The following is a 26,798-nucleotide window of genomic DNA, read 5'->3' as shown; positions in this document are numbered from 1 at the left end:
ATGTCCAGGGAAGCCGCCAAGCCCCGCCCCACTCCCTACGTCTCGCGCGGCCTTCGGAAGAATAGACCAATCCGATCTTCTTTTCCCTCTATCTCAAGATTAGCCCCGCCTCTTCCTCTACCGTGGAGGCCACTTTAAGGCTGTCGTGTCCAACCCTCCTTCCCCGTTTCATTTCCCAACCTTTTCTCTCTATTTCTATCTCTATAATTCAAGAGGGAGACCCGGCATATTTTAAGCAGGCTTCCTTCCCGGAATAAGCATCCTGTATCTCCAATGACAAAACCCAGGATTTTTACTCGTCCCTCATGAATGTAGACCGTTCCAAAAAAGAAGGTATAAGTGATAAAGGCGACAACGTGTCTGACGTTCGAAACAGCTCTTCACTTTCTATCTCTATGAGCTACCTCGGGCCCGCCTCTCCCGAAAACGGGATCCAATCAGACTTCTGGGGCCTGAGACGCTTCCGGCGGATGTGAGTAGTACTGAGAGAATACTCTGACGTGGGTGAGGAAGTCGGGCTGGTTTCCCGGCGTCTTCGGTCCCGTCGCCCCCCGGTTTCCCCCCTTCCCCCCCGGGCCAGCGCCCGGCGCCCCCGATCCCGCCATGCTCGACTTTTTCACCATCTTCAGCAAAGGGGGGCTCGTCCTCTGGTGCTTCCAAGGCGTGCGCGGCCCCGCGGCGGCCTGCACTGCGCCCGTGAACGCGCTGATCCGGTCTGTCCTCCTCCAGGTAAGACTCCCCCCGCCTCCCCGCGCTCCGTTTGCACCTGTGGAGTGCGCGGGGGTGTCGCATATTTCGTTCACGCGGGGTGGGGGGCTAACGGAAGGGAGCCCTAGACGATCTGGGCGGGTTCCACGAAGGCTTCCCTTGTTCATCCTGGGATGGGAGACCACCAGGAGATCACAGGAAGAATTTAGAAGTGGGCAGCCGCCAAATGCTTTCGTGCTGCTGCCGAGAGGGAGAGAGGTCAAGGAGTCACCCGGATCTGAGATCAATTAAAGGGAACTTTTAATCTTATTAAGCCCCCTTTTTAGGCAGTCTGTCTTCAATCCTCCACCTCCCAGATATCCTGTCAATCAAATTTTCCTCTTTTGTTTGACCTCTTAGAAGTCTTTAGTGGCGTGATGCTAGGATGTAGTTGAAATAACGGGATTAATTCATGACTTCTGTATAATGACATTGTTATTGTACAATGAATGAATTATTCCCTTCCATCTCTTGTAAGATATTATTGCTATTTAAGGAATGGAAAATCTCCATACAACATACACATAATATATTGAATATTTAATTCTTTATTGTCATTGTATGTATATACACAGTATACATGCAACAAAATTCACATAACACCCAGAGACCAGACTCAACATGCACATACACATGACAATCCCAATACTTCCCCACCCGCCAAAATTCCCCTGCCTTCTAAAAGCACACAAGCATCCACACAACAGACCAAGTAATACATTCATAACACCCTGTATGCTTAATATAATTGTGCCTGAATAATAGTTAAGAACGTGACCCAAATAAACTGGATCTTCCCATTAATTGCATGCCTATTAATATGTTGAGTAGGCCAGTTCTTGCAATATCTTGTAATTGGGGCACTTTGATCTCCTAGGAGTTTATTTGGGATAGGCAAAGTTAGCCAGCATATTGCTCTGTCACTGAACCTACAACAAATGTTACGAAGAGACTAGATTCTTTTAGTGTGGTTCTTTCTTTCTGTAGTGTAGTTCTTTTCTTTCTTTCCACCTCAAAATAAACTAGCAGGGATTTAGGGGGGAGGAGGGTAAGTGTTCAACTGCAGGACTGTCATCTATTTCTTTGTCATTCTTCTTGGCCTTTAATAATTATACTAGTTAACTCCAAGCTTCACTGTTACTATCTGAAAGATTAAATGTGCAACTGGCACATTACTTTAAGCTATAGGTAACTGCCAGTTTTCAGTTTATTCTTAGTGCCTAAATCAAATTGAAACAGCACACAATGTAACATGTTTCATGAACCATGCTGTATAAATTTTAGTCAGGTTATTTGAGCCAGATAGGTCTTCCAGTATATTCTTGCATTCAAAGCCTGTTCATTGAGTAAAGTATTAAAAATATCCGCAATCACTACTTTGTGTACTGGATGGTTCTGAAGTCTTTGGGACTTGTTTGACGTTTATTATCTGTTTACATCTAAAAGTTTTCCTTTAACAGATGGTTTCTAAATCTATGCCGATGAGCCCGATTGTACTATGTACCCTGGGATAGAAGCCATGCTTTCCCAGATCCCTTGCTAACAGGCCATAAGGGGCTCTTAGCAATCTCCAAATGGTCATCTTCAACTTTGCATTTGCTTATTCAGAAGGCATGATATTAATAAATTGGTATATAGTACTCAAGCATCGCATGCTAGTCCAAGATAAGTTAAAGTAATTTGATATAAGAGGTTTTCACTGATTTTGGATCTCCAGAATCTGAAACAACCCTTCTTAAATTTGTTTTTAAAATTTGTTTACCATATTCAAGTGCCACTTCCTATGCTATGTCTTCTTAAAAAGAGTTGACAAGAAAAGAATAAAATACATTATAACAATGTAAAATTATATTCATTAAAAGAGGCATTTTTCCCACATTCATATCCACGAGTTTTTAATAGGCACCAATATACTAAGCAGATCCTAGATCTCAAGGTGGAGCGCCTAAAGCAGTGGAGCACAGGTGCCACAACAGAAAAGAATCTTCTAGAAGTAGCTGAGATGACTTTGGATGGTTCCTGACACACATGGTGCCAATGCTCAAGTGAGAACATTCCATACCTCATCCTAGTAATCTTGAGTTTTGTAAATAAAAATAAATAAATCAGCTATCGTGCAAGTTATAATCGGGCCAATTAGTAAGATTTACTGAGAACATAAACTGGTTTCAACTAGATCCCCCAAATTCCACATAGGATCACAGATAGGATCCCATTGAGCTGAATTCCCTTTTAATTATTTGCATTGTGTTTGCTCTCCATTCTCTATTTTGTATTTTAAATGTATACATTCTCTAGGTTTTACATAAATTGGGTCTTTTAGTTTATTGTTTTTCCATCATATGTTGGCCACAGAGACATTGAGTTGGGCAGCTTTATAACCTTCCTAGAGGGCTCATATTGTTGAACGAATTGCGGTATACTTTTTGTGGGGACAGGTTGTATCTCTCAAAAACTAACGTCTTATAAAAAGTAAATAAATTTGGTGTGCTTATTCAACCACTTGCACATTGGAGATTGATCTCCTTGGAGATTGGTCCCATGTTGGTCTGCACTCTATTCCCCACTGCCAAGAATAATTACAGAAGCCACGTTTGACGTGTACATCTTGTGTTTCATTATGTTAATTTTCTTCTTTTCAGGAGCGAGGTGGCAGCAACTCTTTCAACCATGAAGCCCTTACACTTAAATATAAGCTGGACAATCAATTTGAGCTTGTATTTGTGGTGCGTATGCTGTTTTGTGCTGAAAGGAGTTTCAAAAACAAAGGAATACTGAACTGAAATTTAAAAGTTTCATTATTGTCTAGTTCTTGAGAAGCTAAACCAGGTGAAAAATATGTGACCTTGTAAAAGTGACTGAATTACAACTCCTTGTGGTGTAGAGATGAACATTATGAGTCACAGTTCTGCAACATATTCTTCCTTCCCAGTGTTGTAATCCTATTGTGTTGAGCTCACAAATCACACCATTGTCATGGAATATTTAATCCTGCTTTGTCTAATAAGCTACCATTGGCTGGAACCACAAGATGTGATGCCAGAACCAAATGCATCTCATGTTTTATCGAGTCTGTAAGCCTAGTGTGTCATGATAGCAGTGACTTATGTTCTCTTCTAATTGAATCATTCATCTGTTTAGAAAGCATATCAAGAAATCTAGCCTTTTTTTGAATGTGTCCTTCTACTTGTGTGAAAAGAAACAGCAGGCAACTGATTCATATTGTGGACTATTAAGACAGAAGAATTTGCATATCCTTAAATATGAGCCTTCTTAACTATGTACCTTTTTTCTTACCACACGGCTTCTCTTTTGCAGGTTGGATTTCAGAAAATCTTGACTTTAACCTACGTGGATAAGTTGATAGATGATGTCCATAAGGAGTTCAGAGATAAATATCGAAACGAGTTTCAACAGAAGGGAACTCTTGGGATCCTTAATGGCACCTTTGATTTTAAGGAGGACTTTCTACGGCTCCAACGGTAACAGAATCATCGCTTTTGTAGTCACACATGTTCTCCTGCTGTTGGCTTATCCCAGTTACTTCATCTTTTGCAGCTGAAAGTCTGAAATGGGAATCACTGAGAGCTGGCCAAAATGGGGAGCTGTGGGTGGTCCTTATGGTTCAGTTGTTAATGCACTTTGCTGTAGGGTATTTTTGGAATTTTGAAGCCATTTGCTTTGCCTTGGCTATCAAATTTGTGTTCAAAAAACCACTCATTCCAGAACTGCAGAGTTCTTCCCAGCTATATAGGTTAGCATGTTTAACTATACCCAGATTTATGACTGGTGAAATTGAGATAGGTAGCTTGGTGTTCATCAGCTTCTTAGATTCCTGAGAATGCTAGCAAGTTGACTTGGTCCAGAATAATGGATGTAGTAAGAGCTGTGGTGGCACAGTGGCTAGAATGCAGTATTGCAAGCTAACTCTGCCCACAGCCAGGAGTTCAATCATGACCAGTTCAAAGTAGACTCAGGCTTCCATCCTTCCAAGGTTGGTAAAATGAGGACTTTGATTATTGGGGGCAATCGGTTGACCCTGTAAACTGCTTAGAGAGGACTGTAAAGTAATATGAAACCTAAATGCTATTGCTATATATTTCTCCTTTACAGCAGATCATACCAAGGTTCCTAAACTTTTTGTCATCAGAGCTGCCCTTAGTGTAATCTCCACACTTAGAGGCACTGTACATACCTCCTCTAAAAATCAAAGCACCAAAATGAACACAAATGATAATGAAAATAATACAATAAAGCTTTTAGGAAATGTGATTTATTGTAATAATGTACAACTAATGCCTTTCTTCTTCATGCCCCTGGACTCTTGTCAGAACTTTCCCAAGGGAGCTTGACCTCAGAGGCTGGGAAATCCTACCTTATGTGATATAATCTTGCTACATGTTTTCTTCTGACATAAATAGGACTGACACAGAATGTTATGCAGATATCTTGACAAACCTTGATCTTTCCTTACTCTCTTCTCCCTGCACAAAAGGGGAAGGAATTTGAAATATCTGTTTGTGATAACAAACTTATACAAGTATGGATGTATGCAATGTGTGCAATCCATATTTAGAAGCTAGGTGATTATGCCAAGATAAGATCAGTTAATACCTTCCTATGCTAAGAATAATTCAGAAGGGCCCTATTTTTAGGATCAACCAGTAAATTGATTTATAATATAGTCATTCTTTAGGAAATATTATGAAGGATATATTCACAGACACATTTGATGAGAGAGATTCTGGGAGAAGACATAATCACTGCAAATAACATTGAAAAATAGCTACACAGGTCAAAATCATGTCTTGAAGTGCGCAGGAGGAGGAAAGAAGGAATGGAGGGAAGCAGATTCTATGTATTAAACGTGGGTTTTTCCCCACAGCATTCCTAATATTACATGATTTTTCCTCTTTCTGATCAGGGAAGCAGAGGAGAGCAGTAAAATCCGAGCTCCCACTGCTATGAAGAGTTTTGAACAATCAGCAAAGTCCCAAAAAACCGTGAAGTCTATGATAGAAACTCGGGGAGAGAAACCAAAAGAAAAAACTAAGAATAAGAAAAACAAAGGTTCCAAAAAAGAAGGTGAGTTGGTATCGGAGTGAGCAATGACTCCTAGAACAATGAAGAACAATGGATTTGTGTTTGTGGTACCTTGAAAGTTGAGGGTACATTCATCTTTAAAATTTCTTTCTGCACATTCCTGCTTCACTTCACAACCTTGTATGGGGCAATGACAATTCTGTTATTTCAGCTCAAGGAAATGAAATGGCTGCAGCTCCCAAAACAGCTCCTGCAGTTAAGCTGGACCCTCCTCTTGCAACTGGGGAAAAGGAAGAACTGAGTAAGGATGAAATTCTGAGGAAAAACCGGGAAGAATTCTTCAAGAAACGGCTGAAGGGTGGAGATAAGTCCAAGTAAGCAAGGCCAATAACTGGACGAGTTGGATGTCTCTTGTTTCTTCATCCAACAGAACCTATCTTGGATGGTTGTATCTGTCCAGACATGAAATGTTTTATTTCAGAGATGCTTCAAGTGAAGGGTCTCTTTGATGTTTCTTTTCAAAGCAGGCATAAGTGAAATGAAACAAGAAGTAAAGTTGCTGTGATGCTTCACTCTGCTTTGTCCAGCTGCTTCACTCTAAAACTCCATTAACTGGAAGCTGTTTCTATGCAGGGCACAACACATGAATAAAAATCTCTTTCGATGAGGATTTGCCAAAAGTTTTGTAATCATGCAAACTGCCTTAGCAAGACCAACCATTTTGACTAGATGAGAGGTGTTAACTAGATGAGAAGTATAATATAGAACACAGCCTATGTCTTGCTCAGTGTAGCAGATTGCAAATGCCATGTTCTCAAGCAAGATTGCCGAAATCTCACAAAATATTGAAATCTCACTAGTTTGGAGCAGCTTATTGTTTTGTATTTCTAATCCCTTCTCTTTATGGCCCAACCAAGTTACCTGTATTGTCATTCAGAACAGCAATTCTGCTTAGCTCAGTACAAAGATCTAAAAGGACTTTCCGTTTTGCCTTCCTTAGCAAGTCTCCAAAGCCGGATGCTCAGAAGGACAAAGGGAAGAAGCCCCGTGTGTGGGATACAGGGAACTCTAATGCCAAAGTACTTGATTATAGTAACTCCACTACTAATGGAAACACAGACACTTGTCCCATGGAGAATTATGATGCAGAAATGGTAAGATCTCCACTTTCCTGTCCTTCTGGTGGCTTTGTCTAGGCTTCTCCATAGCTAAACTGATTTTTCTTGCACTGAAATCTTCAGCAGATTATCAAGAGACATTAGTACAGACATTGCCACTAAAACAAATACGTTGTTCTAATCAATGGCTGAGCCACATTTGCAAAAGTAAAGGATTAACTGAATTCTGGTTTAACCATTGTTTAGTGTTAAGCCGCAATAAGTGATGTTTGCTCAAGGGCCTAAGATAAACTGTTTCCGATTCAGCTGCTGGTAGATGGAAGTCGTGAGCCTGGCCGTCTTCTTGATCTTGAGTATGATAGTGAAGAGGATCCCGGAGAAGAGGACAAAGTGGTTCCAAACTCTTCAAACACAAGGTATAATCCCTGGGTCTCTTGATCTGCTTTGCAAAGTAACTTGCAGGTGTGGGCGCCATTGTGAAGTTTCCTTGGTTTTATGGATTGTAACTTTTAATAAGTTTATGGCTTGGAGCAGGGTTTCCCAATCTTGGCAATTTTCAGGTATATGGACTTCAACTTCAGTTTATCAAGATTGGGAAACACTGGCTTAGAGTAATGTGTGAATTCAGTCTCTGGTTGCAGTTATTCTCTGGTTGCAGAATCCCTCTGGTGTTGGAACAAAAAGTAACTGCCACAAAGAACAGCTGCAGGGCATGCTAAGGCTTTGAAATTATGGCCTGTTTTCATATGGAAAAAAGTGAGCTAGAAATAAAATGGACAGTCAGCATGTTCACGATACATCTTAATTTCCAATCTTTGTCTCCTCTACCAATACATACTGTATCTCTATGCCTTTTCTCATAACCTTTTCAATAAAATAGTAATCATCTCTAAGAAATACTTAGTATGTAAATGATTTTGCTTGCCCACACGCATGTAAGCACTTCCCCGATTCTGTGACTTTGTTGTCTTATGATGATTTGAGAACATATTTCAAGAGATCAGTGTCAGTTTGAAGGTTGCTTGCAAAAGAGTGAACTGATGTTCTTCAGATATTCTGCTTTACAACTGTCATAAACCATTGGTCACACTGACTTTTAACTGAAGCTCCAAACAACTGGAGGCTATCAGATTGAGGATCCTGATGAAGGAACATGCATCTAAGCAACAGCCATTTTATATTTTATAGCTTGTGTGCTCTTCCACATTGTTTTGTTTACCCCATGTCAGCTTGCTGAAAAGTGACTTAGAGAAGTTGGAAAAGAATGTTTCAAAACAAGATCATACCACTAAATATGGAGATTTTCAGTCATCCAGGTCATGGTTGTCCCAAAGGTGCTTTTTCAAGAGGCAACTGGACATTCAAGAGTCCAGTTGCCTCTTGAAAAAGCACCTTTGGGACAAGATCATATCACTATTTTACTGACGAGGGAGAACTTGAGGAAATTCCTTTATTTGACTCGCTTTTTCCACTATGTTAACCTCTCCTTCCTGTTTCCAGCAAGAAGAAAAGTGGTCTTGGAGGCATGTTTGGGATGCTGAAAGGTCTTGTGGGTTCTAAAAGCTTGTCAAGAGAGGATATGGAGCCTGTCCTGGAGAAGATGAAAGATCATTTGATTGGTAAGATTGAATTCCTTTGGTCAGAGGTCAATTTTGGACTTCACACAGTGATGCTACACTAAGACATTCTACTTATTCCTTCTGCAGAGTCAGAAAAGGTGGCCATGTTGTTAGTTGGGGTCTGGAAGTGATGGGTTTCTTTCTTGAAAGCTAAATGAAAGAAAGGTAGAGCAGGGAAAGAGAGTTTCAAGATCTGCAGTCCCCAAATTTTTTTCAAAATGCATTTCTTATATCTTGTGTTCCTTCTGATTCTATTTTCAGAACAAAGTCTCCTTGGTTTAAAACCTAGTCAACACCCCAAATGCCTTTGACTTTCACTGCTTTCAGAGTTGATCCTCCAGTTAAGATCCAATCTTCTAATCTAGGAATATTGGAGATTGGACAAGGGCTGTCCAGATCTTGGTCTAGATCTGTATACTGCGGCATCATCTTTTTAGAGACGTATAGAGGCTGTGGGGATATGTAGAAGCTGTATATCTTGAAACATCATTGGGTTCAGGAGGATTTGAATTTATAGCAGAGCTGAGCAGCCTGCAGCCCTTACAGTTATGATTGTTAAGAGGTTCCTTGTCTTTCTTGAATAAATGAAATCTGGAGGGAGCTGTCAAATAATCTCTTTTCATAAGGTCAGCAGTGACATCTGCACTTCAATTCCTCCATCATATTCACAGGGTAATTCCACCTTTGAAGCATTCAATGGTCTGCATGGCCAGGGCTTAGTATTTCCCAAAGTGACTTCCTGACTACAGAAGAAGCTGAAGGGCTCAGCTGAGAGATGCTGGCTTCAAATCTAGAGTGACTGTAGGCAGTTGTTAGAAGACTCAGGTGCCTTACAATACGAACTAGAAACATTGCATTCTTAACTCACAATGTGCCTTTCCTTTCCCCAAAGCAAAGAATGTTGCTGCTGAAATTGCAGTTCAGTTGTGTGAATCTGTTGCAAAGAAATTGGAAGGCAAAGTGATGGGTACCTTCACTAGTAAGTGTTTTTAACTTTCTGGTAGCTTTTCCTCGTGTTGCAGACTATCTCATCTGTTGAGACCATCCTTAGATATGAACCCGAATACACTCATTCAAGGTGGAATCCATCTATCGAAGTAGCTTGGTTTTCCTGGATTAGATTGTTCAGAGTCTTCCATCAGAAAAAACGGCATGCATCACAGTAGAGCTGTCACACTACATTTGCCCAATAGAGCAGGGGTCCTCAAGCCATGACCACGGCCCAAAACCAGGCCATAGCCGTTCAGAACCCAGCTCCACTTGTACAAGATGCACACTCTTCCTTGCACACCTGCCACTCACATGGAACCATCCCTGCTCCCAACATCGGGTCACCAAGACAGAAAGGTTGGGGACCGCTGCAGTAGAGCAATACTGCAAGTGTACCAGTCTGTAGTGATTTCTGTTGGCTCTATTCCATTCCCAACTAGAAATCATCAGCCAAAATATCAAATGTTTTGGGTATATTTTGATGATGGTGGAAGGACATACCTGCACAGAAACATTACATTTGGAGCATGCTCAAGAGAGTAACTGGGCTGTAGTTCAGTTTGTTGTTTGCTGGGTATCCTTGATCAATCTTGTCCCAGATTGTCTCTGTTCTCCCCTGCTGTAATGGGGTATGGAGAGATTTCTACAAAAGTACATCATAATTATATTGCTCGCTTAATTTTCCAGCGGTGACCTCAACTGTGAAGCAAGCCCTTCAAGAATCTCTGGTGCAGATCCTCCAGCCTCAGCGCCGGGTGGACGTCTTGCGTGATGTGATGGATGCCAAGGTTCACCGCAGACCTTACGTTATCACTTTTTGCGGCGTCAATGGAGTTGGGAAGTCAACCAACTTGGCCAAGGTATTGTAGAGGCAACTGGATTGTTTGTAAGCAACTGGACCCTTGATCGACTAGTCTTTAATATCCCAAGATTTCAGACTGGCATACCGAGTCGTTTTATGGCGATGTAGACATAGGAGGCCCGCTTCTTAAGGTCTTCTGCTCTAAAGCACGGTGTAAAATGTTGCTAATTTTCTTGATCCCTGCCTACTTCAGAGGAAAATGCAGGAAAGAGGATTCTCCTGCCCTTACAGATAATATATTAATTTATTAATGTACTGGATTTTTGTGCTGGGAGCAGTTAGCAAGCTCGTGTTCTTCTGCCCACCCTCCAGATTTCTTTCTGGCTGATTGAAAACGGGTATAGTGTCCTCATTGCTGCCTGTGATACCTTCCGTGCCGGAGCTGTGGAGCAACTACGTACTCATACTCGCCGCCTGAATACTCTGCATCCACCAGAAAGCCACAGTGGTCGCACCATGGTGCAGCTTTATGAGAAGGGATATGGGAAGGATGCAGCTGGCATTGCCATGGAGGCAATTTTGTATGGTAAGGTCTCTCCCACAGTCCACGATTACATTTCTGGCCCCACCCAATCATGTTGGTGCTTGAAATGCCTTATTTCTTCTCCTGCCTTTGCTCTCCACCTCTGAGGGTGCTACAGAATATAAACCAGGCTTGTCCAACCCGCGGCCCACGGGCCACATGCGGCCCAGGTCGCCTCGTAATGCGGCCCAGTGCCCACCCCAACCTTCGTGCCAGAGCCAGCGAGGAGGAGGAGGAGGAGAGGCAGGCACGAGGCGGGGCGAGGCGAGCGCCAGGCCAAGCAGCAAGAGAAAAGGCGGGCGCCGTCAGAGCGCCACCTCCTGCTGTTGTCGCCGCCGGCACCGCTGCCGCCTCTGCCCCCGCCGCCGCAGCCGCTGCTGCCCCTGCCGCTGCCACTTCTGCCCCCACCGGGGGAAGAAGCGGCGGCAGCGGCAGAAGCAGTGGCGGCGGCGGGGGCAGAAGCAGCAGCGGTGGCGGGGCAGAAGCGGCGGCGGGGGCAGAAGCGGCGGTGGCGGTGGGGGAAGAAGCGGCGGCGGGGGCAGAAGCAGCAGCGGTGGCGGGGGAAGGCTTCTGCCCCCGCCGCTGCTGCTGCTGCTTCTGCCTTCCAGTCCTGCCTCATCCAGCCGGGCCATTTGCAGGAGGAGAGGTAGGCGTGAGGCGGGGGAGCTTTCTCCCCCCCCTCCCCCAAAATTTGGCCGGAAAATAAACTGTGATAAAAAAACTGTGATAAAAAATAAATAATTTTTAATAAATAATAAAAACATCTCACTAACTTCATTTCCAAATAAATTTAATATGTTAACTATGTTTTCTATGGTTTTGGGGGATGATCAGGTATCGTTACTGTTATTTTATTTTATGTGCGGCCCAAACCAAATTTTCATCTTCTAATGTGGCCCAGGGAAGGTGAAAGGTTGGACACCCCTGATATAAACCATTCTGACCCAGCCTTATTCCTTTTACCAAGGACGCACCGTTTCACCCATCTTTCTTCCTTGCCAGCACGCAACCAAGGTTTTGATGTGGTTTTGGTGGATACAGCAGGCCGGATGCAAGACAACGCTCCCTTGATGACAGCTCTGGCTAAGCTCATTGCAGTTAACACCCCAGATCTTGTTCTGTTTGTGGGTGAAGCTCTGGTGGGAAATGAAGCTGTGGATCAGCTGGTAAGTGTTTTGTCATTTGTGGAGGATGGCTCAAGTAGTTCAGTTCACATTACAGTATCAAAGCTAATTGTAATATCCAAGCCATAAACCAGAGATGAGCAACTTGCAAACATTTAACTCCCAGGTGACTTTACTGATCTTGGAAGTCATTGAGGATTGTGCCTCTTCCACTATTTGGCAACCTTCTGGCATGATTTTTGTTAACCAAAAGAACCCTTGAGTGAGGCTTCATTCATTTCCTTTACCTTAACTCCCAAAAAAGGAGGGAAGGAGATGCTGACAATGGATTTGAGCCTCACATTAAGCTGAAAACCTGACCCATCTCTCCTTTGAATGGTTGTCATGCCATGTGTTACATTCAGGAACTAGGTTGTAGATCACTTATGTGGTTTTACCAGACATAATGCAAACAAAAGATAAAAGTGTATTTATATGCAGATTTTTCCAAACCTTTTTTCCCTTCCACCACTCCCCTTCAGGTCAAATTTAACAAAGCTCTTGCGGATTACTCCATGGCTCAATCCCCACGTCTCATTGATGGAATTGTTCTCACCAAGTTTGACACTATTGATGACAAGGTAAATGTGGGGTCATTTGAATTCCTTGCTTGAGGCAGGCAGCACCTTTGACATGTTTTGGCAGGGGCTGAGAGGTGTCTTAGACCCCTGGGCAAATTTTGTGGAAGGCTCAAATATTAAAAGAATTACAAAAAGCTCCAAGCCTCACTTGCCTGATATGAGGGCCACTGCTTCACTGAACAGAAAAAAAGGGCTACATTTCTAGCTGGAAAAAAAATCCATACTATTCAGTTTGTTTTGTACGCTGATTATGGCAACCAAAGTGTTGATCCCTTTGCAGTTATACCCTTGGGGATATATAAGGTTGCTTGGTTTAAAAGAGCTTCTCAGATTTATCCTGACTTGCTTGGTCCCCTGAAGATCTGTAACAGTGCCCTTTGCTTTCCTTCCCAGGTTGGTGCTGCAATCTCCATGACATACATCACTAGCAAACCGATTGTCTTTGTGGGAACTGGACAGACCTACTGTGACCTACGTAGCCTTAATGCCAAGGCTGTAGTTGCTGCTCTTATGAAGGCCTAAGCACCCATCATTGCACCAAATTCCTGTTTGCCGATGTCTTAGAATGTGCTTTCCAATGTGACTTTTCCTGGAAGCTTGCCCCCCCCACCCCCACCCCATCCCATCATCCTTTGCTTTCTTACCTTTGTTTTGTTATAGTGCAACAGAGAATAGAGGAGTGCTAGGGGAAGAAAACAAAAGCCACTGTCCTCATTTCTTTACATATTGCACACTTTCCTCCCTGCAGTGCATGGGGTTTAATTTTAGTGAGAGCTGTCTGTCTTCAGTTGTGTTACACTTATTTAAAATGACTGTCCTGCTCTAAAGTTCTTTGAGACAAGTCTTTCTCAAAACCCCTACTCTAAAGTATCTCTTCGCTCCATGCTCCCTTGTCTAGTAAAGCCTCTTTTTTCCCCTCGCTCCCTTGGCCACTCTCTCTCTACTCATCCTGGGTTAGTAGTGTCACAAGAGTTGAGGAATAGAGTTGGACTGGCTGACATACCTCAGATTCTGCCTCAGGCCTGAACAGACACTCTGGATTACATTTCTGGGGATTAGAAACCAAAGGGATGATGCCTGGACAAATAGCTCTTTCCTAGAAGTTAAATTAGCTGCCCCCGATTATTGTGTAGAGCAGAGATAGAGGCTGCAAATGTTGTATGCTTCATAAGCTGGCTTTGATCACAACAATTTCCCAACTGCAGACCAAAAACACCCACAACAGAGAAAGGGTACATTTGTTCTCGGAGGAGGTGGTAATGAGTGTGAGGGCTGTCCTTCACAAAGTTTTCTCATCAACCCCTTATGCATTAAGCTTGTTTGAATGATGACCCTGTGTATATCTTTGCACACCATCTTTGATCCACACCAGAGAAGCAGTTGGTTGTGTTCCTGATGATTCTCTAAGGTCAGTTCCTTTACCTGACTCCTTCCCCAGCTAACAGGGTCCTTCCCTTAAAGGGAAAAATAAGTCTTTGTATGGATTTTATTTTTGGCAGGTGAGCTTCTGGCCTAAGGGGTGGATTTAATGATTTCTCTCTTCTCCCATAAAAAAGTGGGCTCTGGAAGTCACTGCCTCACCTCTCCCATCAAGGGGGAGGGATACACAACCAGCCAGCAGGAGCCACTGCATGCTATCCTATCTGCACTGGCTTTTTCTTTCCAAATCAACCTGTCTGCTTCTTTCTTCCCCTTCCTCCACTAGGGATAATCCTGGTGGCTGCCTGCTGTGTTCCCCCCCCCCCCCAACCTTTCCTTCTCCTTTCAGAGTGCCTCTTGATCCTGATATAAAGTGCTATGTTGAATAACACCAATGTCTCTCTACAAAGACGCCTTGGTAGCTCGGCATTGCAGATGTGCTCTAGTGCAATAAGTTGAATGCTGCCTGCTGAAAATTTATATAAAATTTCTAAAACCTTTTTTTTTGTCTTCCTGAATTTGAAAAGCCGGCTTCTCAGATCAAGTGTGATCAACAGGTTTTCTGGGTGTGCAGATTGCTCACTTTCTGTTCTATTCTTGCTAGGCCCATCTGTAGGATTTTAGGAGGGCCTCCAGCTTTGAAGCAGCAGGACTCATGGAGCTGTTGCTGCTGACACATCCCCACATTACTTTAAGCCTGTAGTTTGATCTGAACAAGCAGGAATAAGGACTACGTCCACCATCTGGCCACCTGCTCACTGGATAGGTTGAAACAAAAATCTGAAAAGTTTTATTTATCCAGTTGCTTTGCCACTTTGTCTATTAAAGACCAAATTAACACACAAGCATCAACCCTTCATTTGATTTATTTTTGGCTTAGTGTCACCACCAGATTAGATTGATCAGTAAATGATAGCTTTAAAAATCACAATTTAGTAATATATAAAAGCAGACAAAATATACTTAAATAGGTCTAGCTAAGCTAGACCATCATTCAACTACATTGAACAGGTAAACCACAAGTTAGTCAACTATTATTTTAGTATGTAGTACACTCTATTGTACCAACCCAGAATTTGGGTAGTTATGTAAACCATGAGTTAGTTAACCAAAAGTACTGTTTGCATATTATATTGATTACCATCATGACTAGCAGACACAATTTACATAAAGCTCATATATCAGAGACAAGTGAACTTCTTTTTAAAACAATCACAGGTTCAAATTTATACAAAGTATAAAAGATTTAGAAAATTAGATCTTCACTTTTTTTTAAAAAAATGTTCATGTGGCTCAGTCTAAATTTTTACAGAATATCAAGATGAGATTGAATAAATATGTCTTCATCTCTGGGAAAATCTGCCTTGGAAGGAGATATAATGGCTTAATCTACCGCTGTGTTTCTCAACTTCAGCAACATTAAATTGTGTGGACTTCAATTCCCAGAATTCCTCAGCTGTCATGCAATCATATCACTACAGGACCTGCATGCCACTTGCTTTGGCAACATACCAAGCATTCTCAGTTATTCCCTGAGTATCTTCAGTTGTTTGTCTTACTGAAAGGAGACATTCTAAGAATACAGAGAATCATAAAAAGGCTGGCTGGAAACTACTACTTAACAGAAAACAGTTAGAAACTTCTAGCTCCCAGAAGACTGAAAAGGCACAGGCTCAAGTTTATCAAAATATGGCAAACCACCAATTATCGCATCCATCCCTACTTCTTGTAGAACCTCAAGTTTACAGAGTAGTAACTTAACGACAGCTTTGAGAAACTTGTAAGAGAGATGGGTGAGAGGACCAGTCTATAAATGAAATACAGATCCTCCATGCATCATATGACTTTTCAAAGCAGAAGTGATACCTCTCACCCCTAAGGATTCTTGATGCTTAAAACAGGCTAGGTATTTTTTCCACAAAGGGGATCTTGCAATGAACAGAACTGGGAAAAAGTTGTGGAATGTGCTTCCTGTTCCTCAGCATCAGGGTCTATTAAACGATCAGGAGTGTTTTCTGCATTAATTATCAAGAACAGTATCAATGTGTCCTGTAGATCTCATCCAGTTGGTCCAATGTCTGGCAAATGAATGGACAAATACCTGGATATTTCTTAGTTACTCTCTACATGGGAAACACACCATCTGTTTCACCTGACCAAACCAGGTTTCAGAGAGTTCTAACCTAAACTAAGGTGTCCTGTAAAACATGGCAGTTCCCTTTTTAACAAGTATTCCTCCCTAAGAAACAAAAGTTTTTAAATTAGTTTGGTGGCAATAAGAACCATTGGATTTATTGCTTTTCTTCATGTCTCTGCTAACAGAACCGTCACAAAACAACACCTTAATCTGGCTTATTGGGAGTTTTGAAGCAGGGAAGCATCTACTGCCGTTCTTCCTAGGGCATCTTCCATCCCCTGTAAGGTACTTTCTGCTATGTTTAGTCCTACGCTTCTACCACATGTAACAAGACAATTTTAGTGTGAGTGGTAGCTGCTGGTTAGCAAGATTCATCTTCCCAGCTGACTGCAAGGAATTCTGAATATTAAGTAAGTTCTGTACCTTTGTTTTCAATATGCACAGTATTTGTGCCATTCAGTTGTCCCCACTTTCGTGAACCTGGGAGGGAGAAAAAAAAAATAGTGGGAGGTCTAAGAATATATAAAAGAAATCCAGAAGCATTTTTAGCACCTAAACTAAATCTCTACTTGGAAACCTCAGCGTCTAAATTTCTAAAAAGCAGGTAGGTCCAATACAATCTGAACCAGATAAAACTGTGTATGTCATTTATATTGTTATAAATTGTAACCTACATTGCATTTAAATATTGTTTAGAACAGAGTTAATACTGTATAAATTATCCCTATCTGTCGTATTAAAAAGAAGAACTCAAAGGCAACTCTTGCAGAGAAGGCAGGCCACACCTAAGAAGCCAGGTTGCTCCCTACCCAGCATCACACTAAAGTGAGATGGGCAGATTCTAAATTTGTAAATCAATGAAATGAATACGCTCTGTTTGTCTTTGGGATTTCTGGACACACCAGTAAAGTCATCTGTTAGAAAACATATTTATTTTTATTTATCATAAAAAAGTGACTTCTGGTCAGCACACAACCATTGACAAACCACAATAAATACAGGAAAACATGATTAAAATAATTGTTTTCTTACCTGCTTGATTGCAGTTAGAGATCTCATTTGCCAGCCTCTCAAAATATTCTGGCAAGTCCAAGTATTCCTCTCCGTAGGAGATGACCTTAATTCCTTTGTCAAGCATGTTCTCTCGGAGCTTCTTAAATTCGTCCACATCTCCACGACGCACAAGCATAAAATGCTCCAGATCTGACTTGTGTTTCACAGCTTCAAGGAAGAGGGCTTGGAAGGTTGTATCATCTACAGTCCAACCACAGCCTAAGAACAGGAAAGATTTGGCTTCGTACAACTTCTGGATCTCCCGCTTTAAAGGACAAAGCACACAAAGAAGCAAAGAAAAAGACAAAATGTCTCTTATCTTCATAAAAAAGGGAAAAGTTAGGATTATGAAACAATAAAAAGCCAGCTCCCTCAGATAATTACAGTGAAAGCATCTGCTTGAAGGCTGTTGCAAATACCCATACAAATGTATGATGATTCAATATTAACGAGATAGCATGATGAAAAAAACCTTCTACAAGGTACTGAGAGAAGATTCTAAGGACTGGTTCCCATTCCCACCTAAATATGGAGCCATTTCTAAAACTCCACCTGTACCTGTTTTGGAGATCAGACCAGAGACAAATAGGAACTGACGGTCTGCAGAGAAAGTCAAGACATTATTATCTTAACCATTCATGTCTTAAGCAAGCCAGGAACAAGTCAGAATCAACCCTGCAGATAAACACAGGAACTGTGATTTGGTTTGGCCATTTCTGTTTTGTTTTTTTTCTCTCCACTTTTTCCAGACTGTCTGATTAAACGGCCAGAGGTTGTTTTTTTTTTGAAGCCAGGATTTAAAGTGTTGATTCTCTACAGGATGATAAGGGATAGGAACTCTGCATATCCAGTCTAGTATGGCAGGCTGAAGATGGGCAAAATTGGGGGTGAGATGGAGTCCTTAGGAATCTATATATATTGTCTCCTTCTCCCCTTCCAATTTCAAATGTGCTGCTCCAACACTATGGGTATTTCTAAATTTTTATAAACTCAAAACTCAAAAACTGCAAACAATCTTCATTCCAAAGTCAACAACAGTTAAAAGGAACCTGTCAGTCTCACCATAACTTCTACGTTGCGTAGGACGTTTTGGTAACCAGCAGGATGAAGCACTATTCCACTGGGATTAGTGTAGACTCCATGGATATGAAGAACACTCAGCTTCCTCTTCTCCTGGGCCCACTCAAGGACCTATTCAATATAAGCATCTATGGTAGGCTGAAAATTGCAGTGAAACAACAGCCAGAAGGCTACATCCCCATTCTAGAATCATAGCAACTTCATTATCACTCTTTGTTAGTTTGACACTTTGTTTCCAAGATTTCAGTAGTAGAAAGGAAATAAAAAGTGTAATTTCAAGGACATTATTTTGACTGTTTGTGTGGTAAGGAACTTCTATTATCGATACAAATATACAACATTTTAGCTATCAACATTAGTGTATAGATTCTCTGGAGCAAAGTTTTCATTTGGAATTTCACTATCGGAGAGAGAACCATAGCAAGCTATATACGCATTTTGACAGTATTAGTATATAAAGCTAAGCCACAACACTATTTGCTTAGTGCAGTTTCCAAATCCTACCACTTTTGGCTTATTATTTTTTCATGGGAGACTGCTCCACAAGATTAGGACAAGAAAAGAGACACCGTTACCTTTTTCTCATCGGTGAGGTCAAGAGATTCAAGCTGTTTCCCTTGATCAGCTGCATAAATTTCCAGCAAGTTATCAAAGTTGGTGGTCAGGACAAGGGCGCCGTCCTCCATCAGGTGAAGCACTGACCTCAGGAGCCGCTTCCCAGTGTCTTCCATCTTGGACTCCAGGTCATCAAAGACCTCATACAAGCAGTCTTTGAAGAATGAAGAACGGACATTACTTGTGCGCTGCGAAGGCAACGAGACACACCAAGATCAGAATCTCATACCACCTGCCCCACGCAGTGTAGCCTCCAGATGTGCTGAACTCCAAATTCTCATCTTCCTAAATAATGTGGTTACTGGAATTGAGAAGACATACCTGAATGGCCTCAGGTAGGGAAAAGGTGACACACATCAACGGACTCCATACCTTAACTTGACGTAAGTTACCATCACCAAATTAGTTTGGATGCCCGGCTTCTTCTCTCCACCCAATTTTGGCTTTTTAAAAAGTAAGGTATGGGGATCTTCTAAGGATGCACATTTTAATGTTACTGTTTAAAGACCATGAGCAGAAGAATGTGTCACAGTGACACTATTAGAGGAGTCACAGCCATAATGCTCAGCCTCCTTTGAGGGTGGAACTCAAAACAGGACCATTAGCCTTACTGGAAGTAAGTGAGTCAACTGTGCTTCTGGTTTCAACAAAAGGCATTGCTGCCAATGACATTCAACCGGACAGCTGTAAATTTGCAGAACCATCCACCCACCCATCCTTAGTGGGCCATTAGCTATTTTAAGCATATCTTTTATTTCAAGCCTGCAAAAGATTCCCTCCTGGGTGCCTCAACTCACAGGAGACAATTTCTGGATCAGATCATGAGCAACATGGATGAGGTTTTTATTGTCCTCGAGACACTTCTGAAATTTTCTCCTCTCCTCCTCTTCCAGTAGGTCGAAGTCAATCGCAGCATCCAGCAGGGCCTGGATTAAGCCCTTCCAAGACTTCAAGGCTGGCACTTGAGGAGCCACTGCTGCACTGATGCCTGTTCCAATCACCAGGACTAGATCCTGGGGCTTTTTGCATTTTAGACTTGGCAGGAGTTTCCTACAGCCAAAGAGGATGGAAGGGAAGATGTGAGCATAATTAATGATTACATTTCTCTCTTGCCTTTTCTCTTAGGATTTTAAGTACTTGGTCTTTCCTCTTCATCTTCCTAAGAGTGCCATGAAGTAAGTTATATTGTGAACTAATGACTGGAAAACATCCAGAATGATTGCAGTTCTAAAAAGGATAGCAGAGATCTTGTACAGTCTAACAACCCTGGTGTTAGCTACGCTGAACCAAAAGCAGAGGAAAAATAGAAGCTGATCTAAACAAAGTATTCCCCTGTGTGAAATGAAAATGGAAACATTAGAACTGCCTGTTGGAAAGAGGATTTTTAGGTGCAGAATTTCAGTCTGGAAAACTGTTCTTTGAAGAATATCTCCCCACACATGCCAGAGAAGGGGCCAAAGTTTATTTTCACTCCCAAATGAGCAGCTAGAGATCCATTTGAAAGTATCCCACCTACCTAGGCTTCTTTGCAGCTGGCATGCCGTCCTCCAGCAGAATCCCTTTGTGCAGCTTGAGATTCACATTAGAAGCCATCCGGTTTCTAGGATGAAATAAGTTTTATATTAGGAAGCTATTTCTCCAAGCAAGAGAAGATGTACAAGCTTTTATTATGGACACTGACCAGAATTCCTAAAGTTGTGAACTCAAATATAAGCCCATTCTTTCTAATGACTTCACCTGCGGATCAAGGGCCAAAGCAGTGCTTGCTACCTTGTTTTTATGTGACACCAGTATCTCAAAAAAAAGAACCAAATCTGAAGACTAACAAGAAGGGCCAAATAATTTCTTTAAATTAGATCAGGTTTATCATAGTCTGGGCCTCCATACTAGCCAGCTACTGTCTGCATAACCAAGAACAATGGATTATGGAAATGTGTAGGTGAAGAGGTCTAGAGCAGGGGTCGCCAACCTTTTGGATCTCAGGGACCATCAAACTCATAATTTTAGATCCCAGGGACTACTAACTGGTTCTGTGGGTGTGGCCTAATTTTTGGGTGTAGCTTGGTGGTCATGTGACCGGCTGGGCATGGCTTGTATGTAAATATTATAAATATTTATACACTGCTCAAAAAATAAAGGGAACACAAAAATAAGACATCCTAGATCTGAATGAATGAAATATTCTTATTAAATACTTTTTTCATTACATAGTTGAATGTGCTAACAAAACCACACAAAAATTATCAATGGAAATCAAATTTAGCAACCCATGGAGGTCTGGATTTGGAGTTACACTCAAAATTAAAGTGGAAAAACACACTACAGGCTGACCCAACTTTGATGTAATGTCCTTAAAACACGTCAAAATGAGGCTCAGTAGTGTGTGTGGCCTCCACGAGTCTGTATGACCTCCCTACAACACCTGGGCATGCTCCTGATGAGGTGGCGGATGGTCTCCTGAGGGATCTCCTTCCACACCTGGACTAAAGCATCCCCCAACTCCAGGACAGTCTGTGGTGCAATGTGGCGTTGGTGGATGGAGCAAGACATGATGTCCCAGAAATGCTCAATTGGATTCAGGTCTGGGAATGGGTAGGCCAGTCCATAGCATCAATGCCTTCATCTTGCAGGAACCGCTGACACACTCCAGCCACATGAGGTCTAGCATTGTCTTGCATTAGGAGGAACCCAGGGCCAACCGCACCAGCATATGGTCTCACAAGGGGTCTGAGGATCTCATCTCGGTACCTAATGGCAGTCAGGCTACCTCTGGCGAGCACATGGAGGGCTGTGCGGCCCCCTAAAGAAATGCCACCCCACACCGTTACTGACCCACTGCCAAACTGGTCATGCTGGAGGATGTTGCAGGCAGCAGAATGTTCTCCACGGCATCTCCAGACCCTGTAACGTCTATCACATGTGCTCAGTGTGAACCTTCTTTCATCTGAAAAGCACAGGGTGCCAGTGGCGAATTTTCCAATCTTGGTGTTCTCTGGCAAATGCCAAACGTCCTGCACAGTGTTGGGCTATAAGCACAACCCCCCATCTGTGGACATCGGGCCCTCATACCACCTTCATGGAGTCTGTTTCTGACCATTTGACCAGCCACATGCACATTTGTGGCCTGCTGGAGGTCATTTTGTAGGGCTCTGGCAGTGCTCCTCCTGTCCCTCCTTGTACAAAAGCAGAGGTAGCAGTCCTGATGCTGGGTTGTTGCCCTCCTACGGCCCCCTCCACGTCTCCTGATGTACTGGCCTGTCTCCTGGTAGCGCCTCCATGCTCTGGACACTACGCTGACAGACACAGCAAACCTTCTTGCTACAGCTCGCAGTGATGTGCCATCGTGGATGAGCTGTACTACCTGAGCCACTTGTGTGGGTTGTAGACTCCGTCTCATGCTACCGCTAGAGTGAAAGCACCGCCAGCATTCTAAAGTGACCAAACCATCAGCCAGAAAGCATAGGAACTGAGAAGTGGTCTGTGGTCACCACCTGCAGAACCACTCCTTTATTGGGGATGTATTGCTAACTGCCTATGCTTTCCACCTGTTGCATTTGCACAACAGCATGTGAAGTTGATTGTCAGTGTTGCTACCTAAGTGGACAGTTTGATTTCACAGAAGTGTGATTGACTTGGAGTTACATTGTGTTGTTTAAGTGTTCCCTGTATTTTTTTGAGCAGTGTATAAATATTGATTTTTTTTTAAAAAAGAGCAACTTTTACCCCAAATCAGGCAAAGCAGACAGGCAGATTGAGTTGCTCACAAAATCAGATTTATTCAGAAATCTATCTGCCATTGGCCAGCTCAGTCTGTCACATAAAGTTTGCTTGCAAGCAAACTCACGACACACCATGCATGTAAATGTTGAATTTTTTATTTTAAAAAGAGCAACTTTTACTCAAAATAAGGCAGGCAGATTGAGTTGCTCACAGAATCATTCAGTGATCTAACTATCTGCCATCAGCTAGCTCAGTCTCTGAAATTTGCTTGCCGTGAGTCTGCACTGAATCTACTTGCAAGCAAACCTTTAGTCCCAAGGGAAGTTTGGCTGTACTTAAAAGGAGAGTCAAAGATCTAAAGACTAGCTAGAAAGCAAGAAATCCAACCATTTCCTGCTTCCTAGCTAATCCAAGTCTCCTAGCACACCAGAACAGATGATGGTCGGAAAAAGGAAAAATAGAAATTTAGCAGGCAAGTTTACCAGGTAAGGAGTGAGTGGGTGGGGAGGGTTCCTGCAGGCCATGTGCGCGGTGCAGCCTTGTGTTTCTGCACAGCCTTGATTGTTTTGGGGGGGATGCTCTGGGGGTGAGATTCTTTGCAGCCCACCAAAATTTTCTCGCAGCCCACTGGTTGGCGACCGCTGGTCTAGAGGATGCTATACCTATTTTAGGAAGATTCCATGGCACATCTGGGAGATAAACAATAGGTGCAGGTTAGCTACTGTCAAACACCAGGCCAAAAAACAGGTCTTATCTCTTGCCTGTGAATGTGTGACTTATTCATGTAGAATTTAAGATGTTGGTGTTAGAGCTTGTGTAAAATAAAGATGTGTTTGGGTTCAAGCCAATTCCTGATGACTCACACAGATACATACATGTAGTTTTCTTGGCTACAATATAATTGTAGTTTGCTATTTTCTTCTTTTGAGATGTTCTTTTGACAGCCCAGTCCAATTAACAGCTAACTAAAATTTTCAGGTAACGCCTGTATTCATATGCTTAGTTAGATGTTGCCACATGATAAAAGATTTACAAATGTAAAACTGTAATGACACATAACAATAACAGAAGCAGCACACCAAGGTCTGCAGGTACATCTTTTACTTATGGAGCATTTTTCTCCTGCAGTTTTCCTCCATCCTATCTATAAATCTATTTTACATTGATATCGCACTCTTTCATAGTAAGATAGTCCAATCAATTCCCCAAACTAATTACTACAGAACACATTGATTCAATCCTTTTATGAGATTATTGTACTCTGAAAATAAAGGTTGATTAATTGAAAGGATAAAAAACTAGGTTAAAAGGGAACTTGGCTAAAAAAAATTGGGAAAGGTAAATTTATTTATGTAAAGATTCCTGAAGACAAGTTGTCCTTTAATTCAGCAGACTCTCAACAAATAGCTTAAAACTCTAGAATAAAAACTGGATTAGTTTAGGAATGCCAGGAATTGTTGGAGGCAATATGCTGACTCTGAAAACTGCTTAGAGGAGGCTGTAAAGCACTGTGAAGTGGTATATAAGTCAATTGCCAGGCATCAGCAAACACAGACACAAAATGTGAAGGCTATCACACAGTCTACAGAAAGTAGGCTAAATCAAAATGCTTAGTAAACAAGCATGCATCATTTAATCTCCAATATATATTGATCTTTAACCATAATTCGTAGAATTTCCAGAAATTACAACTCATACGCAAAAAGTCAAAATACTGATCAATCCCAAATTGTATAATATGGCAAGTTAAGTGTCTATGGAGATTCTTAGTCATCCAGGTCATGTTTATCCCAAAGGTGCTTTTTCAAGAGGCAACCAGATTTTCTGGTTTTTCTCTGAAGACATTTCACTTCTCATCCAAGAAGCTTCTTCAGCTCTGAGGAAGACACTTCTTGGATGAGACACGAAACGTCCTCAAAGAAAAACCAGAAATCCATTTGCCTCTTGAAAAAAGCACCTTTGGGACAATATGGCAAGCTCCAAAGATTGATAAGAGTAATAAGCAATGCAAAGAAAAGTATGGCACATCTGCCACACCTCTTGCTTTGTGTGTTGGACAAACCACAACCGCAGTATAAATCAGTTTTACTATCCTTAAGTCACAGATCAGAGACTGGCTGTACAGCTAATAATAGAATGTCTTAATCACCCACTCTGAACCCTGCACCACATATAGATCATCCCCCCGTCACTCTCATCTATTCCCACTAAAGGATTTAAATCCAAGGCATTTATAACCCAGCTGAACTCTTACTTTCTAATTCATAACTTTACCACATTGAATCAACAATATATCCCTCCACCCTCCACACTTCTGGGAAGTTAGTTGCCAAACATGATCTGCTGAGATGAAAAGCAGGAAAAGAAAGCATTTTTGAGATGCAGGAACTATCTAGTTTCAACCCTGATTAATGCTGACAAATAGTCTGCCATTACAAAATTTCCATACTTCCTGATTAAAAAAGAAACCATCTATCAGTTCAGAGAAACCAACTACTTCAAAAAGACACACACACACACCCCAACACACACACATCCCATCCCAAACACACACAAATTGGCAGGCATTTTGTTTTTTATTTTAACTTCAACATACTATGTCTTCTGGATTTTCAGGACCAATCCCCTAATCTGCCATTTTCTCCAGTGACCCTTTTGAGCCAGAGCTGGGATCTGTTCTCTCTAGTAACATCCCAAGAAAACAGCTAACGCATCTCACTACGAAGAGAATCAGTAAGATTGTACACTCCATTCATAGATTGGGCTAAACCAGACCAGGCGATTTTACGGCTCCTAAATCGCATCTGGTGGCCCTTTGGCTGTCCTTGTCCGGTCTGTAATATTAGAAATCACATGTAAATAAGACGCAACATGTATTCTTACCAGTAGCAGCTAATCAAATCCATGTAATTTACTGGTTTTTTAATACACACACACACACACACACACACACACAATAGAGTATAATACAAAACAGCACACACACACACAAAGGGATTCCTTCGGTCTGGGTTCAGAGTGGAAATCTTCATGTTTTGGGGGAGGCGGGGGGGAGCTGGCAAGCCACGATTTATAGCTTAGTCAACTGTACAAGCCTTTGGGGGCCCTTGGCAGTCGCTGCACTGAGGGGAAGCTCGGGAGCGGCTCCCCTTTTACACACACACACACACACACACACACAACTTCAGTGAGGGGAAACTCGGGAGCGGCTCCCTTTTACACACACACACCACACACACACAACTGCACTGAGGGAAACTTGGGAGCGGCTCCTTTACACACACACACACACACACAACTTCATTGAGGGGAAACTCGGGAGCGGCTCCTTTTACACACACACCCACACACACACAACTGCACTGAGGGGAAACTTGGGAGCGGCTCCCTTTACACACACACACCACACACACAACTTCATTGAGGGGAAACTCGGGAGCAGCTCCCCCTTTACACACACACACACACACACACAATTCAGGAGGGAAACTCGGAGCACAACTACACACACACACACACACACACACACACACACACACACACACACACACACACACACACACACACACACACACACACACACACACACACACACACACACACACACACACACACACACACACACACACACACACACACACACACTCACACACACACACACACACACACACACACACAACTTCACTGAGGGGAAACTCGGGAGCGGCTCCCCTTTTACACACACACACACACACACACACAACTGCACTGAGGGGAAACTCGGGAGCGGCTCCCCTTTTACACACACACCACACACACACACACAACTTCACTGAGGGGAAACTCGGGAGCAGCTCCCCTTTTACACACACCCCACACGCAACTGCACTGAGGGGAATGAAGGTCGAAGGCGGCCATTCAGCCACAGCCCGGGCGCCCAGCAAGCGAGAGAAGTCGCGACGCAGCCCCATCCCGCCTGCCCTCGGCCCCCCGACCCTCACCCCGGTCAAGAGTCCCGGCCTCGCGAGCGGAGCTTCCAACTCAGTCAACGCCGGCGCGAGCGGCGCGAAGCCCGCTTACCTCAGAGCGGGGGAAAAAGAGAACAGCCGGCGCCGGAAGGAGCGGCATCTCCTTCCCCACACAAACTCC

The 26,798-nt window shown here is 42.6% G+C and overlaps 2 protein-coding genes across 6 annotated transcripts; one reads left to right on the top strand and one right to left on the bottom strand.

The window, feature by feature from the left end:
* Window positions 1-486: 486 nt before the first annotated feature.
* SRPRA (SRP receptor subunit alpha) lies at window positions 487-14,565 on the top strand. The gene is made up of 14 exons (XM_026709200.2): window positions 487-729; window positions 3,390-3,473; window positions 4,066-4,229; window positions 5,672-5,832; window positions 6,002-6,164; window positions 6,791-6,944; window positions 7,215-7,324; window positions 8,409-8,527; window positions 9,420-9,506; window positions 10,205-10,377; window positions 10,692-10,905; window positions 11,905-12,068; window positions 12,548-12,646; window positions 13,040-14,565. Exons 1-14 carry the CDS (start codon window positions 604-606, stop codon window positions 13,166-13,168), a joined length of 1,947 nt encoding a protein of 648 aa, XP_026564985.1. The 5' UTR covers window positions 487-603; the 3' UTR covers window positions 13,169-14,565.
* Window positions 5,005-26,798, bottom strand: SIRAL1 (SIR2 antiphage like 1). Of its 5 annotated transcripts, none has more exons than XM_087939079.1 (8): window positions 26,730-26,798; window positions 20,467-20,550; window positions 19,748-20,000; window positions 18,911-19,138; window positions 18,318-18,446; window positions 17,235-17,520; window positions 16,626-16,682; window positions 5,005-5,231 (listed from the first exon to the last, which is right to left on the bottom strand). In XM_087939079.1, the coding sequence occupies exons 2-8, from the start codon at window positions 20,541-20,543 to the stop codon at window positions 5,218-5,220; spliced, it is 1,044 nt and encodes a 347-aa protein (XP_087795205.1). In that variant the 5' UTR covers window positions 20,544-20,550; window positions 26,730-26,798; the 3' UTR covers window positions 5,005-5,217. The 5 variants fall into 5 exon arrangements, with proteins under 5 accessions (XP_087795205.1, XP_087795206.1, XP_087795202.1 ...); XM_087939080.1 differs by lacking the exon at window positions 26,730-26,798 and adding an exon at window positions 26,651-26,718; XM_087939076.1 differs by lacking the exon at window positions 5,005-5,231 and having other exon boundaries at window positions 14,916-16,682.

The sequence above is a fragment of the Pseudonaja textilis genome, chromosome 9, assembly GCF_049901715.1.
Source record: "Pseudonaja textilis isolate UNSWEBS1 chromosome 9, rPseTex1.2, whole genome shotgun sequence".
NCBI classification, from domain to species: Eukaryota; Metazoa; Chordata; class Lepidosauria; order Squamata; family Elapidae; genus Pseudonaja; species Pseudonaja textilis.
Note: the sequence above shows the minus strand (reverse complement) of the source record. Positions and strands in the feature narration are given on the sequence as shown.

Coding starts and splice junctions, on each gene's coding strand:
- SIRAL1 (XM_087939076.1), bottom strand. CDS start 20,543: ATGGCTTCTAATGTGAATCTCAAGCTGCACAAAGGGATTCTGCTGGAG. Junction 20,001..20,466: donor CCAGCTGCAAAGAAGCCTAG/GTAGGTGGGATA, acceptor CTTTGGCTGTAG/GAAACTCCTGCCAAGTCTAA. Junction 18,447..18,910: donor ACCTCACCGATGAGAAAAAG/GTAACGGTGTCT, acceptor TATATTGAATAG/GTCCTTGAGTGGGCCCAGGA.
- SRPRA (XM_026709200.2), top strand. CDS start 604: ATGCTCGACTTTTTCACCATCTTCAGCAAAGGGGGGCTCGTCCTCTGG. Junction 5,833..6,001: donor CAAAGGTTCCAAAAAAGAAG/GTGAGTTGGTAT, acceptor CTGTTATTTCAG/CTCAAGGAAATGAAATGGCT. Junction 10,906..11,904: donor CATGGAGGCAATTTTGTATG/GTAAGGTCTCTC, acceptor CTTCCTTGCCAG/CACGCAACCAAGGTTTTGAT.